This window comes from Osmerus eperlanus, chromosome 12 (assembly GCF_963692335.1).
Source record: "Osmerus eperlanus chromosome 12, fOsmEpe2.1, whole genome shotgun sequence".
Lineage (NCBI taxonomy): Eukaryota > Metazoa > Chordata > Actinopteri > Osmeriformes > Osmeridae > Osmerus > Osmerus eperlanus.
In genome coordinates, this window is record NC_085029.1 from 1,831,463 (window position 1) to 1,850,278 (window position 18,816).

Sequence of the window (18,816 nt, forward strand, 5' to 3'; positions counted from 1 at the left end):
ATAAACTGTGACTCTACTCTACCAAAACACACATACTTACTCACACACACACGCACACGCACACACACACACACACACACACACACACACACACACACACACACACACACACACACACACACACACACACACACACACACACACACACACACACACACACACACACACAGCTGGCTGCTCATCTGAGTTTTCACACCTTCCCTCTGTGCAGGGGTGTATGGACAGCCCTCTCCTCCTCCTGTCCTGTCCTTCTCACTGTCCTCACCTCAGACACACACACGGAAGCACGTGCACATACACATACACAGGTGCATTCTTACACACGTACACACAGAAACGCAATGTCCTTATGCTTGCACAATTCTGTGGTTTTCATTTTAAGAGCATGCAAGCCATCACTTCAACAATACACACATGTACACAAGCAAACAAGCACACACACTTGCGAGAATGCTCTCTTGGTCACCAGATCATTCCTACAAGTGCTGTAACAGGAGGCAGGGTGGTAGGACACCAACAGAAGGAGAGACTAAACAGTGAAACACGAAGGGAGGACGAACACCAGGAGGATGAAACGCAGAGAGCTACAGTCGAACAAAGACAGTCGGCACAGGTAATATAGTCTCTCTAACCCTAATACAGTCTCTCTCTCTCTTTCTCACTCTTTCTGTCTTTCTCTCTGTCTCTCTCTGTCTACTTGTCTCTCTCTCTCCCTCTGCCCCTAACCCTCATTCTCTTTTTCTCCCTTTATATTTTCTTTCTTTCTTCTCTCTCTTATTTCTCCTTGTTTCCTCCCTTTTCCCTCTTTTCTTGTATTTCTACTGTGAGCTTGATGGAGTCACTGAGAGTGTGTGTGTGTGTGTTACTGGTCAAACCTGGCGGCAGCCTAGTTGTGGAGAGATAGATTCCTGGTGAGATTGCTTTCTGGTGTTAACAGGGGAAAGCTTATTGTAACTTACTGTCTTGTTGTTTGGTATCTTAACAGTTTTCCGAATGTGTCTGCTTGTGTATGTCCGTTTGTTTAGCTCCATGAGAGTTGTGTAATTTGTATTAAGTGTGGAGTATGTATGTTCTGGGCATGTATGTGTGTCTATGTGTGTGTTTGTGTGTCTGTCTCTGTGTGTGGGGGTTTTGTCTGTGTGTGTGTGTGTTTGTGCCCCTGTCTGTGTGTGTGTGTCTGCAGGTTTTGATGAGTGTGTTTTAGTGTTTGGGGTAATCAATCACATCATCATCACACTTGATATGCCCAACAATGTACCATTCAAGTTTACAAGTCCAATCATGCTAAACAGTGTGATTCCAAAGTGAACAAGAGTGTGTCATAAGGATGTTGAAGAAGCTTTGCAGAGTATTTTGTGTGTTCATGTTATTTATTTGACACATTCTGTATACATACACCACGGACTGTCAAATACTTTACCACAAGTCTGGAAGGAAGGGATGAAGGAGGAGGGAGAGATGAGTTGACAATGTCAGAGTACGAGTTGTGATTCCCTTAAACTGACGTGTTGATGGATCTCCAGTAATCTTCATGAGCAAGATCCTCCACAGCCATGTTGAGATCTGCAGGAGGCGTTCAGCATGTTGAGATCTGCAGGTGGCGTTCAGCAGAGCTGGTCCCCGGGGGAACACCAGCCTCAGACACTCAGGCCCTCATGTACGTACATTTGGAAACGTAGCGTTATGTGCGCCATGGCCAACCCGCAGACAGTGCACGCTGTGATACTTCAGCCTACGTCGTATTGACCAACCCTGCAGTTCATCGGGTAATCAGCGCCTTTCTCCACTCACTATATTGACATTGCGAGCATTTAAAACGTGCAATTGAAAGGGCCTCCTTCTCTCTTTCTATCATGGATCAGCCACCAAAGTCAAAACAGCGAAAACAAAGATTTAGTGATAACGAAGTTGATGTGCTTGTTCATGAGGTAACAGCGAATTTAAATATTATACAAGGCCGGAATTCCACACCGACACAAAAAATGTATATTGCATGGATGCTTAATCTGTAACGCTTAATGATTTAGTGTTCACTCAAATGAAAAAGTGTGATCCTTGCGGCAAACGGCAGCTCGTCTCCTTGGCCTATGTCGCCATCATGTTTGTACATACCTCGCCATGCCTTTACGCGCACGTTGCGAAACAAATACGCCTGAAATGGGCGCAAAAGCATTAGTACATGAGGCCCTCAGAGACACATGGGCGCACACAGCATGTAGGGTATATGTATCTGTCTGATAAACGCTGAGGGTGTGTATGCACACGCCTGTGTGTACGCCTGTGTGTGTTTGGTTGACATATGTGTGTGGCTGTGTGTGTGTGGCTGTTTGTGTGTGTGTGTGCGTGGCTGTGGGTGTGTGTGGCTGTTTGTATGTGTGTGTGTGTGGGTGGCTGTGTGTGTGGCTGTGTGTGTGTGTGGCTGTGTGTGTGTGTGCGTGGCTGTGGGTGTGTGTGGCTGTTTGTATGTGTGTGTGTGTGTGGCTGTGTGTGTGTGTGGCTGTGTGTGTGTGTGTGGCTGTGTGTGTGTGTGGCTGTATGGCTGTGCGCTGACGCAGGTAGAGCCCAAGACAAGAATCTTTATCCCTCATTACGGAGCCTTCGCCATCTGGACCCACTCACTTCCATGGCGATACTGAAAAAGATTCTAACACAAAGGCCTGGTCGGACACAGATGTCCACACATATGATGCAAACGTTTGTGTGTGTTGTAGAGAGAATGCTTCAGCGTAATTGATTTGAAGCGTCGGAGTGTGGGAGTGTTTTTATGACGTGATTATAAACTCAGAGTCAGATGGTAATCTCATAAACCCTTTTATTAAACTCCTTTAAAGTGCTCCTAACCTGGCTCATTCAGACCAGTCTCAGCACTGTTGTAATGCTATGTTCAGCATGTCTTTGACTGTTTTTTATCTCCTGGTCGACTGTTTATAATCCTAGTGTCAGACAATGTAATACTCCTAATCTGTAGCCAGCGCGTACAAACACACACATAATCTGAGGTACATTACGTAGACTTCCATTGAGATTACAGTGTTACCATATTTTAACTGCTTTTTCCACTTCTCAAATCAGCCTCTAATTTCTAGTTTATTTTGCATAATTTGCTACTTTTCTCATTCTCCTCTTCTTCCCTCCCCACCTCCATCCCCTCTCTCCTTCCTCCTCCTCCATCCCCTCTCTCCTCTCTCCTCCATCCCCTCTCTCCTCCCTCCTCCATCCCCTCTCTCCTCCTTCCTCCATCCCCTCTCTCCTTCCTCCTCCTCCATCCCCTCTCTCCTTCCTCCTCCTCCATCCCCTCTCTCCTTCCTCCTCCTCCATCCCCTCTCTCCTCCCTCCTCCTCCATCCCCTCTCTCCTTCCTCCTCCTCCATCCCCTCTCTCCTCCCTCCTCCTCCATCCCCTCTCTCCTTCCTCCTCCTCCATCCCCTCTCTCCTCCCTCCTCCTCCATCCCCTCTCTCCTCCCTCCTCCTCCATCCCCTCTCTCCTCCCTCCTCCTCCATCCCTTCGCTCCTCCCTCCTCCTCCATCCACTCTCTCCTTCCTCCTCCTCCATCCCCTCTCTCCTCCCTCCTTCTCCATTCCCCCTTTCTCCTTCCTCCTCCTCCATCCCCTCTCTCCTTCCTCCTCCATTCCCCCTCTCTCCTTCCTCCTCCTCCATCCCCTCTCTCCTTCCTCCTCCATTCCCCCTCTCTCATTCCTCCACCTCCACCTCTTCTTCTCTCTGAAGTGTATTGTTTCTTCTTCACTCTACTGACGTCACCTTCTCACACCGACAACAACCCCTCAACAGCTCCCCTCAAACTGGCTTCTACTCATAATCAACCTGTGAGATGAATTTGTGACAGGTTCAGCATAATTTACATGCCTGTAGATAACCATGTAGAAAAAACATGTTGGTTGGTAGACAGAAGGATGAGGTGGTCCTTAATGCCTTTCTCTGAAGGATCAATAATATGGTCTACATCACACCAGTCATCCCCTCTGATCCATATAGCCTCTCACCAGTTCAAACCTGGACTGTAGTGAGAGCATGGTTCTGTAGCTACGGGCTCAGCTGGGTGTCTGAGAGGAGAGGAGGAGCCAGCCATGTTTGATGCCAGAGATGAGAACATGCAGGCAGGAGGGCTGGTGGTCCTGTACAGAAAGATGTGTCTGATGATCACAGACTAGACACAGATCAACCACGTGGTCACTACAGAACATCTAACAGCCACAGAATGTGTACCTGGAGGACGACACCTTCCAGTCACATGAAAGCCTCATCAAAGCTCACCCTTCATCAAAGCCCACCTGTTTGATACTCGCTGTCCATAATGAGGGATTATTAGGGGACGTTTCTAAGTATTGAAAAGAGAAACTAAATTTTAGATCAGAATCAGAATCAGAATGGGATTTATTCGCCATGAAAGTTTGCACAGACAAGGAATTTGCTTTGGCAGGAAGGTGCATACAATAAACATATAGGGACCAAAAATGTTAATATGTGGACTATCTATACTAAGGGTACATAAACTAGCAGTACTAAATGGGATTAGAATTGAATTAAATATACAATAAAATAAAATATAAGTTGCCGTAAATTACAATATAAAAATACAAACATACAAATATTATAAAAAATACAAATGTACAAGATACAATTATGTAATGTAGTGCAAAAAGCAGTGTGTTTTAAGCAGGAAGTCATTAGAGTCAGTGTGGTCCCTTGGCCTTGTTGAAGAGGCCAACAGCGGAAGGGAAGAAACTGTTTTTGTGGCGTGAGGTATTGGTCCTGATGGACCGCAGCCTTCTGCCGGAGGGGAGTGACTGAAACAGGGAGTGTCCAGGGTGGGAGGAGTCGGCCACAATCTTCCTCGCTCGCCTCAGGGTCCTCGAGGTGTGCAGGTCCTCGAGGGTAGGCAGATTGCAGCCAATCACCTTCTCAGCAGTGCGGATGATACGCTGCAGCCTGCTCTTGTCCTTGGCAGTGGCAGCAGCGTACCAGACGGTGATGGAGGAGGTGAGGATGGACTCAATGATGGCTGAGTAGAAGTGCACCATCATTGTCTTTGGCAGGTTGAACTTCTTCAGCTGCCGAAGGAAGTACATCCTCTGTTGTGCTTTCTTGATGAGGGAGCTGATGTTCAGACTAGATATAAAGACTAGATATCTAGCAGTCAACATCTCAGAGCTGCTTCCAACTCCTCGGCATGTCCTGACTATGGTTAGCTTGTCTCTCCTGTGTGTCTGGTTAGCTTGTCTCTCCTGTGTGTCTGGTTAGCTTGTCTCTCCTGTGTGTCTGGTTAGCTTGTCTCTCCTGTGTGTCTGGTTAGCTTGTCTCTCCTGTGTGTCTGGTTAGCCTGTATCACCTGTGTGTCTGGTTAGCCTGTATCACCTGTGTGTCTGGTTAGCCTGTATCACCTGTGTGTCTGGTTAGCCTGTATCACCTGTGTGTCTGGTTAGCCTGTATCACCTGTGTGTCTGGTTAGCCTGTATCACCTGTGTGTCTGGTTAGCCTGTATCACCTGTGTGTGTCTGGTTAGCCTGTATCACCTGTGTGTGTCTGGTTAGTTTGTCTCTCCTGTGTGTGTCTGGTCAGCTTCTGTCTCCTGTGTGTCTGGTTAGCTGGTTTGGTTAGCTTGTCTCTCCTGTGTGTGTCTGGTTAGCTTGTCTCTCCTGTGTGTCTGGTTAGCCTGTATCACCTGTGTGTGTCTGGTTAGCCTGTATCACCTGTGTGTGTCTGGTTAGTTTGTCTCTCCTGTGTGTCTGGTTAGCTTGTCTCTCCTGTGTGTCTGGTTAGCCTGTATCACCTGTGTGTGTCTGGTTAGCCTGTATCACCTGTGTGTGTCTGGTTAGTTTGTCTCTCCTGTGTGTGTCTGGTCAGCTTCTGTCTCCTGTGTGTCTGGTTAGCTGGTTTGGTTAGCTTGTCTCTCCTGTGTGTGTCTGGTTAGTTTGTCTGGTTAGCTTGTCTCTCCTGTCTGTCTGTTAGTTTGTCTCTCCTGTGTGTGTCTGGTTAGCTTGTAACTCCTGTGTGTGTCTGGTTAGTTTGTCTGGTTAGCTTTTCTCTCCTGTGTGTGTCTGGTTAGTTTGTCTCTCCTGTGTGTGTCTGGTTAGCTTTTCTCTCCTGTGTGTGTCTGGTTAGCTTGTCTCTCCTGTGTGTGTCTGGTTAGTTTGTCTCTCCTGTGTTTGTCTGGTTAGCTTGTCTGGTTAGCTTGTCTCTCCTGTGTGTGTCTAGTTAGTTTGTCTCTCCTGTGTGTGTCTAGTTAGTTTGTCTCTCCTGTGTGTGTCTGGTTAGCTTGTCTCTCCTGTGTGTGTCTAGTTAGTTTGTCTCTCCTGTGTGTGTCTGGTTAGCTTGTCTCTCCTGTGTGTGTCTAGTTAGTTTGTCTCTCCTGTGTTTGTCTGGTTAGCTTGTCTCTCCTGTGTGTGTCTGGTTAGTTTGTCTCTCCTGTGTGTGTCTGGTTAGCTTGTCTCTCCTGTGTGTGTCTGGTTAGTTTGTCTCTCCTGTGTGTGTCTGGTTAGTTTGTCTCTCCTGTGTGTGTCTGGTTAGCTTGTGTCTCCTGTGTGTGTCTAGTTAGTTTGTCTGGTTAGCTTGTCTCTCCAGTGTGTGTCTAGTTAGTTTGTCTCTCCTGTGTGTGTCTGGTTAGCTTGTCTCTCCTGTGTGTGTCTGGTTAGTTTGTCTCTCCTGTGTGTGTGCACATTTTTGTGTCATTGTGTGTGAGCTGAGGGTGAGTTGAGTAGAGGTGATTACATTCATGACACCGGTGTAAGGATTATAGTATATGGGATTAAGCACACACACACACACACACACACACACACACACACACACACACACACACACACTCAAACACACACATTAAGTTATAAATACCTTTAGAGGAAAGCTTCCTTGAATGTGAGACTATCTGAACAAAGTGAAGTGAAAATTAACCTTTTTTAACCTGTTTACGCTCCTGTTTCGCTCGCGAGACAAAAATGCTGCCTCCCCCTTCCTCAGTTACGACGCACTAAATTCTAAAAAATATATTTTTTAGACGCTACACATGTTATACATCGTTGGAAAGCTACGATTCTTGTGCTTCCATTGAAATAAACCAATTCAAGATCAAGTCGCAATAGCAAGCAAAGTCAACGTCTTTTTCCGGTGAACATTCCTTCAACAATGCCAAAGAAAAAAGTTGTACTCACCCTAAGTTGTTCAAATAGGTCCAGGTGTGCAAATCATGCCATCAAAACTTGATCTGCGTAAGTCCCAAGGGTTCAAAGTATCTAACCATGTAAAGTAATTCGTCCAAATACAATGTTTTACGTTCATGAATAGCCATTATCCTTTGTTTCATTATGCAAGTTAGCCGACGGAAGAAACAACTTGTTCACATAAAAGTGTTATTTTCTCAGATTTATCAACGGAGTATTTACAAAATGAAGGTCTCAAAATGTCCGTTGAACCCTCCCCTTTTGATTGACACCTTGTTCGACCCAATAGGAGCTTCCATGCCCCGTTGACAGCCCTCTAAAGCCAACTAGGTCTGTGCGTCCTGCCCCCCCCCCGCCCCCCCCCCCACACTCGTTCTAAACAAATTTCTCGAACTGGCTTCGACTGGCTCTGAAATTAGCTCGTTAGCCTTGTAGCTGACAGCTAGCTGAAAATGCCAATACCTCATTTGTATGCGTCTGTGGAGCCTTCAAAATAACAGTCGATTGCGCAATATGGTTGACAGAATCAGTGTTCTTTGTGCGCCAATCCTTGGAATCAGATAAAGCACTCCAATGTGTTCATGCTTCAGTTTTTGTGTTTCAGTATTACTAATTAGGGATTTAGCTATTATATATGATAGTTCTAAGTACCACCTTTCATTAGAGATAACAATTATGAAAAATAATACCTTTTTATTTGACCTTGACCTTGGTTACAAAGGGTCATTTTGGAGTCTCCAAAAGACCCTTTTAGAAAATGCCTGGATGTACTCTTATAAAAACATGTGTCAAATATGAATATATTGTGGTATTATGTTTGACTTTTGATTTTAATTGGGTAAGGCTTCAACCTGTGGTCCAATTTAGTCTTCCAGATAATACCTACCACCTCTAGGCCTATTCAGGCCTCTGTTTTCAAAACAAAATCTAGGCGGAAATAGAAATTTTCACTTTCCTTGTGTTCAAGCTTCTATTACTCAACACTAGAAGGACTGACAGGGGTCCTGACAACAGGGGACATAACTTCAGAGTGTCAGCTTTCAAAAGAGATCATTTACATGCATGTACTCCAAATGGTTCAAGAACAGCTTCCAATTTACTTTGGGTATGCTGTTTAGGCGTTTTCAGGCAAATTTAACAGGAACATGAAAAGGTTAACCCCTCTCTCCCTCCCACCCTACTTCCTCCCTGTCTCCATCACTCCCTCATCCAACAATCTTTACAGGAAGTAGGGGGCTGACATGGCCACTCGTCCGGGACAGTCTCTTCACCCTCCTCTTCTCTTCCTCCTCCTCCTCCTCCTCTCCTCCCCGTCCTGTCTGCGGGCCCGCCCCCTGACCCTCCACCCCTCCATCAACGTGGCGGTGGTGTTCAGTGGCTCCACCTACCAGAGTGAGGTCAGAGGTCGGGTGAGCCGAGAGAACTTCTCTGACCTGCCCCTGGAGGTCAACCCTGTCACCGTGCTCGTCAACGACACCAACCCCCGCGACCTCCTCACGCGCCTCTGTGAGACCATGGCAACGGAGCGGCTGCACGGCGTGGTGTTTGAGGATGACGTGGGCTCGGGGGCGGGGCCTCAGGTGACACACAGCCAGGGTCCACTGCAGGTGTCACAAGAGAGGATTCTCCTCTGGGCTGTTTTAGACTACAGATGACTTCTGCAGGCTTACTGCTTTGACTTAGCCAGCTTCTTTGTTCTGTGTGGTGGGTTACATAGGGTGGGTGTATACCATGTGTGACATGCTGATGAAGGTGTGTTCTCTCTCAGGTGGCAGAGGTGGCGCAGATCCTGGACTTTCTGTCCACTCAGACGGCCCTGCCCATTGTGGGTGTCAGTGGAGGCTCCGCCGTGGTGATACCTCACAAGGTATGCTCTCTCCTGTAGTGATACCTCACAAGGTATGCTGTCTCCTGTAGTGATACCTCACAAGGTACGCTCTCTCCTGTAGTGATACCTCACAAGGTATGCTGTCTCCTGTAGTGATACCTCACAAGGTACGCTCTCTCCTGTAGTGATACCTCACAAGGTATGCTGTCTCCTGTAGTGATACCTCACAAGGTACGCTCTCTCCTGTAGTGATACCTCATAAGGTACGCTCTCTCCTGTAGTGATACCTCACAAGGTATGCTCTCTCCTGTAGTGAAACACAGCAGATTTGTCAGATGATTTATAAGGGTGCAGAAACCAGTCACAATCTGATTGTCTTTCTCAAAGCCCTTAACAATGGAAAGCCAATGAAAGGAAAGCCAGCCTGATGGCATTGTAGGTTCCACTGTATGGTACATCATAAAGCTAACATTTAGATTACTCAGGTAGAACTCAAAAGTCCTTTGGCAAGCAGAACTCAAGTAGGAAACCTGGGTAGTGAGTGCAGAGATGAGAGTGCAGCGCCGCCAGTCAGGGAAGGTTCTGCTGAGAAACCAGCAGATGGAAATCACAAGAGCAGAAAGGCTTCAACTAATCCTTCCTGTACGCTTGAAAACATTTGGATTGAATGATTTACAATGTATCCCTCTGAAGAGTGGAGATGGAGAGCACTGAGCTGTTTATTTAGCACCTAACAAGGTCAGGTGATGGATGTGATGGGATCCGGTCTTTTTCTGGAATTGAGAGTGACTCTCCGCACCTCATCACTCCCTCTCTGTAGAGGATGTGATGTGGTAACTCCCTTCATTAACACCCTGTATTTATAGCTGGAGCCGGCAGAAAGCTTTCTCTATCAAACACGTGTGTACAGTACACACAGACAGTCGCACGCACACACACACACACACACACACACACACACACACACACACACACACACACACACACACACACACACACACACACACACACACACACACACACACACACACACACACACACACAGAGACAGTCACATCCACACATACACACACAGACACACACATGCAGTTACACAGACACAAACTCTCACACACACTCTCAGGGTAGACTTCTGAATGATACACAACCCTTCAGGTAGTGGTGGGTTGGGAAGTGTAGCATATGCTTACACTACAGAATGTAAACCATGTGATCCATTTAATGTAGCCTGTTAAATCTGGATTCTCTCTGCAAGTTTTGTGATACAGGCAGAGATCAAAAAGAGTAAGATATAGCCACAGGCGGTGAAAGATTTGCCTGTCAGTGTAAAGTTGTGTGTGTGAGAGAGAGAGAGCTAGAGAGAGAGAGAGAGAGAGAGAAAGAGAGAGAGAGAGAATGAAAGGCAGAGAAAGAGATTGTGAAAGGTAGAGAGAGCAAGCGAGTGAGAAAGACAGAGAAAGAGAGAGAGATACGTTCAGATGAAGTACTACTGACAGGAGCCTAGAGGCTGAGTTTATGTTCCTCACAGAACCATCTCTCTTTTTTCAGACAGAAATCTGAGAGGACTTTTACTCTGACTTATTTTCCATCTTTCTTTTACCCTCTGCTTTATCCTATCGCTCCTCCATCCATATCTGACCATATTCTGCCATCTTTGTTACAAACCTAGTCTTTCACTTATTCTTCTTTTCAACATTCTACTTTATTACACCCTCCTCCATCCCACTCCCTCCCACCCTCCTCCAGCTTCATCTCCATCCCCCTCTATTTCACATTTTGGAACAGTTTTGTGTCCTATTGTGAGAGGGCTGAATTCATTACTGTGGACCCAGGCCCCGAGAGCAGAAAGCAGGGTTGTATCTGCGTGTGTGTCTGCGTGCCCACGTGTCTAGGAGACGTCTATGGCTTCCTCTCAGCTCCAGGACTCCATTAAACTGTTAATTAGAGCCTGGAGGACAGAGCGACTCCCCACTGCAGCCATCACTCAGGCACTTAACTCTCTCTCTGGGACCTCTCCTCATTCACTCTCCTCTCCTGTCATTTTCTCTACTTTCCATTGAAGCCTACTTTCCATTGAAGCCTACTGTATTCATTGACAAGGACCACATTACGACTAACTGTCGACCAATAAACCTTAAAGCCGAATTATACTACTCCGACTCCGTTACAGACAGACGGACAGAGTCGGACGGATTATTTGAATTTATAGTACTCCGAAGGCTGTGGGTGCTGAAAACAATTCACCGCCAGAAGAGTAGGTGGCGATGCACTGCGATGCTAGCTAGGTTATCGAAAAGTCTGAGCAAATTTACAGATTAGCCGTTTCATCAATAAAATAAGCACATTTTCAGCAACTACACTGCCCATTTCTCGTCACATTTTAATTCAGATGCTGATTTACATGTACTGTTTAGCTGAAATATGAATTGTAAAAACTTACAGCAATGGGGGTCAAAGGATTCTGTTTGTCTTGTTGGTCACGGCAACCCTGCCCCCGACGCAAGTGGTTCTTAATACGGACCAATCACAGCCAAGGGGTATCCGTAAAATGACGGACTGACGGACGGATAGTCAGGAAAATCAGGAGGTGCACATAGAGCTCTCCGAGGGGCTCAGAGAGGGCGTTCCACATCAGAGAGGGCGTTCCCTGTGTCCGTTTCTGTGAAAACGGAGTAGTATAAATCGGCCTTTACACAAGATGTCTCACAATCACATAAAAAAGCACCATGCCTTCCGCAAATAACAATTTAATTGATTACAAAATGGATACAATTTTTCCCGCCCTTTAGAAGCAATACTGTGATTCACCTTGACTTTGTAATTAAACTTTTCTGTCTTAAGTTGCTTGCTCTTTTGGGTTTGTGTCCCTATGTATGCTGCTGTGAGAATGGAAAAAATATACAAACCTTTATGTTTAGGGGTTGAATGTCCAGACAATAGACGAGACCAAATAAGAGCCATGTTAACAGAAAACGAACAAGTATTCAAAGTAAACACCTTCAGAACAGCCAAACAAGGAGGTCACAAGGCTAGGAGATTTGGGCTGCTTGGCACACTGCCTGATGATGGGAATACAAACACAGCAGGTTTGAAGCAGGTTGAACTTAGTAGCTGGTCTCCATGAGAGTTGGAACGAGTCTTCCAGGAGGACCGTGACCACAAACACACTTCAGAATCCCCCATGAGTGGTTCAGGACAGATTGCTGGGCTGGAAGTCATCAACAATGAACCCAGATTTATATTCGATTGGAAACCTGTGAGAACATCTGAAAACAGCAGTAGGGGTAAGGTAGTCTTCAAATCTTGGACAATTTGAGGAGTTTGCACAAGAAGAGTAGGCCAAACTGCCACTACTAAATTCAAATACTGTGGTGTGACAGTTCTCCATGTGGAGTCAGGTGGCTGAGCGGTTAGGGAAGCGGGCTAGTAATCAAAAGGTTGCCAGTTCGATTCCCGGCCGTGCCAAATGACGTAGTGTCCTTGGGCAAGGCACTTCACCCTACTTGCCTCGGGGGGTATGTCCCTGTACTTACTGTAAGTCGCTCTGGATAAGAGCGTCTGCTAAATGACTAAATGTACTCCTGGAACGATGAGTTCAGCCTTTCTGAGTTCACCTTCTGTCTCTTAGGTCCTTTGTTGGGTGTAAAAGCTTGTCAAAGGGATCCAACACCACAGAACAGGTGGAGTGGAGTGGGAAACGTGTCTTTCCTATAAAAGGATGAAAGGCCTCAATAGTGCTTGATTATCAATAGACTGATGATGAGGATGAAGATGGTGATGATGATTAGCACGTTTGATGCTGTTTTTTCAAAAGGAAGCTGAAGCACATCTGAGGTTCCTATTTATGGTGTCTGTCAGTGATCTGTGCTTCACAGGAGAAAGGATGGGAGGTTGACACAAATATGAAAAGGTTGAGGAGAGAAAAGGAACTGTGTATCTTACATCAGGTTATGGACGTTTCAAGCAAATGAAAATGAGAGAGCGAGTGTGGAAAAACAAGTAATTTTTTTCCAAGGTAATGTTTATGTCTGTGTGGACGTGCACGTGTGTGTGGCTGGCATTGACTCATGGCTGTTTGCTGGGGGATCATTAGACAGTACTGTATGCAGATGTGGTGCCATGGGACTGATGCTGGTCGACACCAGGACGCACTGAGAGAAAGTTCCCTCCCCCAGGGGAGAATCTCCACAACAGTGAACAACCAGTGAACACTCACTGTGTGCACACAGTGGCAGAATCAGAAACATAGAAGTCTATACACTAGCAAATATTATGCTGTTTCTGTGTGGATTCATTTTGATATGATTCCAACCCAAAAGTGTTGCTTGTGGCTTGGTTTCATTGTGACTCATTTTGTAATATCGAGATATTTAATAAGCCCAGACTCTGATAGAATCTGTGTGTGATGCAATGAGCTAAACTGATCCAACTGAAAGCCCAATGATCCATGAGTGTATGTATCTAGGTCAGGCTGTGTCCACACACAACCTGTTTCTCCCTCTCACTCCCTTGCTCGGCCACACAGTCCAGAAATCACACCCATAATTCCACAAACCAGGTCACCAACAGCCCACAGTGGGAATTTATTTCCCAAAACTCGCTAAACATCTCAGTCAAAAACCATAGAGATGATGTCAAGCAAGTCTTCACAAACGATCACAGAATGACCCATTTTAATCTGCCATTTACAGTGGTACAGACACAGACCATCATTTGAAATATAGAGTTCATTTCCAATGGCTCAGAGATTGCTTTGGGATTGGTCAAGGAAGCTGATAAAAGATCTTCAGTTGGTAAAAATATGAATGATCAGTAAGGAAGGGGAGATTGTCAGCCATCAATCTACAATCATCAATCTACCCACCAAATTTATTTGAATGTCCTTTTGAGGCTTCTCACAAATCTTATTTGACCACATGGAACTGTTTTTAGTTTTGAATGTTTGTGTTCTTTTCTGTAACTACCCTACCCAGGTATAGTGAAACATGAACAACTTGACCTTGTGGGGCCCATTTTCCTTTGTTTCAGGGAGTTTTACAGTTAGGTAGGGGTTAGTGGTTAGAGATGCCATGATTTGGATCTGGAGTGAATAGTCGGGCCCCACTAGGATTGAAAAACAAACCTATGTGTTTGTGTGTGTGTGCGCACGTGTGTGACCCTCCTCCAGACTGCCATCTCTCTGGAGTGGGACATCTACTCCACTGAGCCCACAGAGGGACTTAGGAGTGTGTGAGCTGTAACCATCTCCACCATATCCTGTCACATCACCACCCCTGCACTAGGGCAGCTAATTACGTCTGTGTGTGTGTCACACTTCAAAGATCCGGGGAGAGGGAGAGTAAAGAGAGGGAGAGCAGTGACACTCGTGCGGGTGTGTAGAGCAGAGCAGCTTGTGTCCTCTGGGGCCTCAGCTTTAGGGCGGAGGGAGATGAAGCTCACTGAATTGTGGGAAACCGAACAGAAGAGAGACAGAGAGACATGTCCCCAACTATCTTGATCAGTGGGTACTATTTCTGTTTGCTCACACTTTGAACCAGTCAGGAACCAGTGAACGCTTTGTTGCTCCTTCTGATTGGGAAGGTAGGAGGAGTCTCAGTTTGTTTGCAGGTTGCTGAGTGAGTGAGGCGAGCTACTGAACATAGTGTCTTACCTGAAGGCAACTCTTCACACCAAGGCTATGTTAACTTTTCAGCTGCTTTAATAACTTTTACATGTAAATGTATTCAACAAGTAAATCTTGATGTGGGGGAGGTTGGCTCTTCAGGAGGTTGGATAAGTGGATGCTAACATTGTCTTTCTGTACCAAAACAAATCAGTTTTCAAATGCCTCTTAAACATTCACTTAAAGTGAAAAGCCTGAAAAGTGTTCCATCAATGTTCATAGCAAATGTATGCCCTTGTGAGATTATTTGTGAGTGTGTAGCTTACTCCTATGGGAAAGAGTAAGTGACAGGATAGGAAAGGCAGAAAGAGAATTAAAGGGATTGAGAAAGGGAGAGAGAGAGACAAAATGAAAAAGACTGAGACAGATAATCAACACAACACAGTCAGAGGGGAAGAAGGGGGTAGGGTATAGAAACTGCAAATGTGGACTACGGTCTGTGTGGACTCAACCTACGGTCTCGGTCAACAAACGTTTTAACAAATCGAAGCGACAAAGCATTTGCAGACTTACGCTGCGTTCACACTGCAGCGTTTTTTAACGCTCTGCATCGCTTGCCTTCCCACAGTACACCACGCTCGGGGGCGTGTTAGACAAGTTAATACAGAGTTGTAGTTCTCTAAGGTCACTGTTGTAGTCATGGCCAAGCGTGCAGATTTGGGTTCATGTACTCACAATATCAATCAAAATACCACTTTTACACAACATTTATGTAAGTGCAAGATTTTACTAGTGCAAGATTACAGTAGAATACATGTTACGCCACCGGTCACTCAACCAGTCGTTTGTAGGCTGGGCTAGCGAGCTAGCAGTGGCACAGAACAGTCACGTAATGTGACGAGACTAAATTTAAAAGTAGGCTATAAAAACACACTAGGAACAATGACGACATCGGCAACCATGCACCATGCATTATTAGTTTAATGTAATCTTTAAATTCAGGCTCGTCACATTAGTAACTTGGGTGTGCAGACACATACGAAAAGTTTCTCCTCCATCTTGAAATTGTCAAATCTAGAAATGTTTACCATGACGAACAGTTGCTACGTTACAAGAAACAAGAAACCAATCCGATTGGCCAACGCTAGCGTTTTCACGCTCCTCATTTACATAAAGTTGAGAAAATCCAACGCTCCGCTCCGCTCGCCTTCCCACAATGCCCTACGCGAGCGTCAACGCCTGGTTTCATTGAAAATGAATTGGAAGCCGACGCCCCGCGCCGCCCGCTCCGCTGCAGTGTGAACGCAGCGTTATCCAAAGTCCATATATGGTTTCTTATATACTACAACAATACGTGGGAAAATCCCAAATCAAACATGACGAATCTGGAGCAGACGCCATGTTGTCATGGTCAATCTCTACATCTCCAAGGCAACCGCTTGTTGCTAGGTCCGTAAAAAATGTTTTCAGACCTCTGCGAAGGTTCAGCAGTCTGCAAAAGTTTTTTCGGACTTCTGAAAACTTCTCTGGACCAATAAGAACAGCATATTTGTCTAATTATAATAATAGTATATAAGAAACACTGATGTTTGAAACTAATTTTCCAGAGGGAAGCAAAAGACTAGATCAACCATTTGGGCCAATAGAGGAGTACTGGAAAATTCTTCCCCCGACCTCTCTGAAATGAGATGGAGCACTCTCCTGGAGAATGTGAAGTGCCAACATATTATAAAGCACACACATGGATGAATACTACATCATAAGAAACATAACACGTTATCCAAAAATGAATAAATAAAATAAAGACAAAAATGTACATGGAATGGTAGACGAATATGTGTGCATTAAGTGTTTATACATTAAAAAACACACTAAGCATTTAAAAGCTAAATATTGGACTGAGGCCTATACCTACATGCCTAAATGGGCCTATATTACCTGAAACACTATAGGACCCAAACAGCATTATAGAACACAAGAGACATTTAACAGCAAGCTTGTAAAGCTAGCAACAGTGGTAAAGAACTAGTCAAGATTCTACTGGCTTGTAAAGCCCGTTCAGCAATAGTAAAGAGACAGTTCAGACCACAAAGTATCTGTCCATGCTGCTGAATGAGAGAGAATGAAAGGGATTGAGAGAGAAAAGCATGAGAGAGAAAGAGAGTGAGAGAGAGAAAGAAAGACTGAAAAGGAATCGAGAGAGAAAGTGAGAGGGAGTTTTCTGTTGTTGTGGTGCTCTTGTGTCATGCAGGTCTCTGGAGGTGTCTAGACTCCAAACTGGGATAAAGATCCCAGAGGACCTCTCTTTTGTGACAACAACCAAAAAGGTTTACACCCCCCCCCCCTTTATTCCTTTCTGTTTCTCTTTCTCCATCTCTGATGTCCTCCTCTCCTTTCCTTCTCTCTGTCTTAGTTTTTCTGCGTTTATCTTTGCCCTTAGCCTACTTTGATTCTGGCAGGTTATTTCAAGGACACACACACACAATCACGAAAGTAAAAGGGTTAGCAGTACTTGAGCATTGATGTGTCTCCCAGTGAAGAAACCAACAGAAGAGGATCTGTGTGATGGCTGGGGTGTGGAATATATAGTCTATATATCCTGTAGTGTGGAGTTTATAGTCTATATCTCCTGTTGTGTGTCTATGGGCCCTATCTTGAACCCAGCGCAATTGACTTTGTCAACAACGTAAGTATCAGTCCTAGTTTGCACTCGATGCAAAGCGGACTTTTCCCTCCACAGACGCACATCGGTAAATTAGGGAATGACCTTGCGCTCCCGGGGGCGGTTCAGCGGAAAAAGGAGGCGTGTTCCGGTGCAAACGTTCCCTGGTGCTATTTTGCAGTTTCAGAAAAACAATTCCGCCACAGACCAGGAAAACGTAGTCTAAAGTCAATGGCGCGTTATTCAGATGCTACAGTATTTTAAGGGCGCATGCTTGGCTCGTGCGCACTTCTGGTGATGCCAAGGTCTTCTTTCTGCGAAGCTACATTACATTGTTTTGATTTATTGTATGGCTGTGTTACATTTCATGTCAATGATTTTTTTTTTATCCTGAGAAATCTCTATGTATGTGAACTTGATTTGTAACAATTGTGGCAACCGAAGATAATTTGGGTGGGTTTCTTCTCCCATCCCAATCAGAATCTGAATTTGGTTTATTCGCCATCTTGCCTGTTACACAAACACGGAATTTACTGTGGCAGGAAGGTGCAAACAGTTAACATATACAGGTCTTAAATTAAGTTAAAAAGTACAATGGTTCAACTAATTCTAAGAACTAAACAATTTAAAAATATAACTATTAAAATATATATATATAAGAATAAGAATTTGAATGAGCAGCATGAGTGGGCAACTTAGTGCAATGAGAAAACTGCTCTGCCTTCCCCATACAATGTCACTTCTCTATCTTTTACGCCCCTGACGAGAACGCCGGTCTCCTCGGCTGTAAACCGCTCCTGGCGTGCGCCTGGCAAATCCGCCATTATAATAGCAATCCGCCATGGAACAAGAGCGCCTGCTCTGAAAGGGAATATGAGATGATGGGTTTATTACAAGTTACGCCCAAACCACATCTATGAGTAATGTAGCTACTTCAGACCAACCCATTTTAGATTTGCGTCGGACGCAAGAGTCATTTATCCTGCGGGTATTATAGCAACAGCGCCGTAGTCCCGCCCACAAAGTTACATGCATTTCACATTTGATACTTGCGTTTCAGATCGTTAAAATAGGGCCCTGAATCTCTTATAGTGTGGAATGTATAGTCTATTTCTCCTATAGTGTGGCGAGTATAGTCTATATCTCCTACAGTGTGGAGTGTATAGTCTATATCTCCTATAGTGTGGAGTGTATAGTCTATATCTCCTATAGTGTGGAGTGTATAGTCTATATCTCCTACAGTGTGGAGTGTATAGTCTATATCTCCTACAGTGTGGAGTGTATAGTCTATATCTCCTACAGTGTGGAGTGTATAGTCTATATCTCCTACAGTGTGGAGTGTATAGTCTATATCTCCTACAGTGTGGAGTGTATAGTCTATATCTCCTACAGTGTGGAGTGTATAGTCTATATCTCCTACAGTGTGGAGTGTATAGTCTATATCTCCTACAGTGTGGAGTGTATAGTCTATATCTCCTACAGTGTGGAGTGTATAGTCTATATCTCCTACAGTGTGGAGTGTATAGTCTATATCTCCTACAGTGTGGAG

General features: G+C 45.1%; 1 protein-coding gene across 2 annotated transcripts in view; it reads left to right on the forward strand.

The window, feature by feature from the left end:
- Positions 1 to 235: 235 nt before the first annotated feature.
- LOC134031030 (glutamate receptor ionotropic, NMDA 2C-like) overlaps positions 236 to 18,816 on the forward strand; it is a 48,186-nt gene continuing 29,605 nt past the window's right edge. For both annotated transcript variants that reach the window (XM_062474500.1, XM_062474501.1), the window contains exons 1-3: positions 236 to 613; positions 8,401 to 8,755; positions 8,944 to 9,042. In XM_062474500.1, coding sequence (XP_062330484.1) covers positions 8,417 to 8,755; positions 8,944 to 9,042 — 438 coding nt within the window. In that variant the 5' untranslated portion in view covers positions 236 to 613; positions 8,401 to 8,416. The remainder of the gene's footprint in view (positions 614 to 8,400; positions 8,756 to 8,943; positions 9,043 to 18,816) is intronic.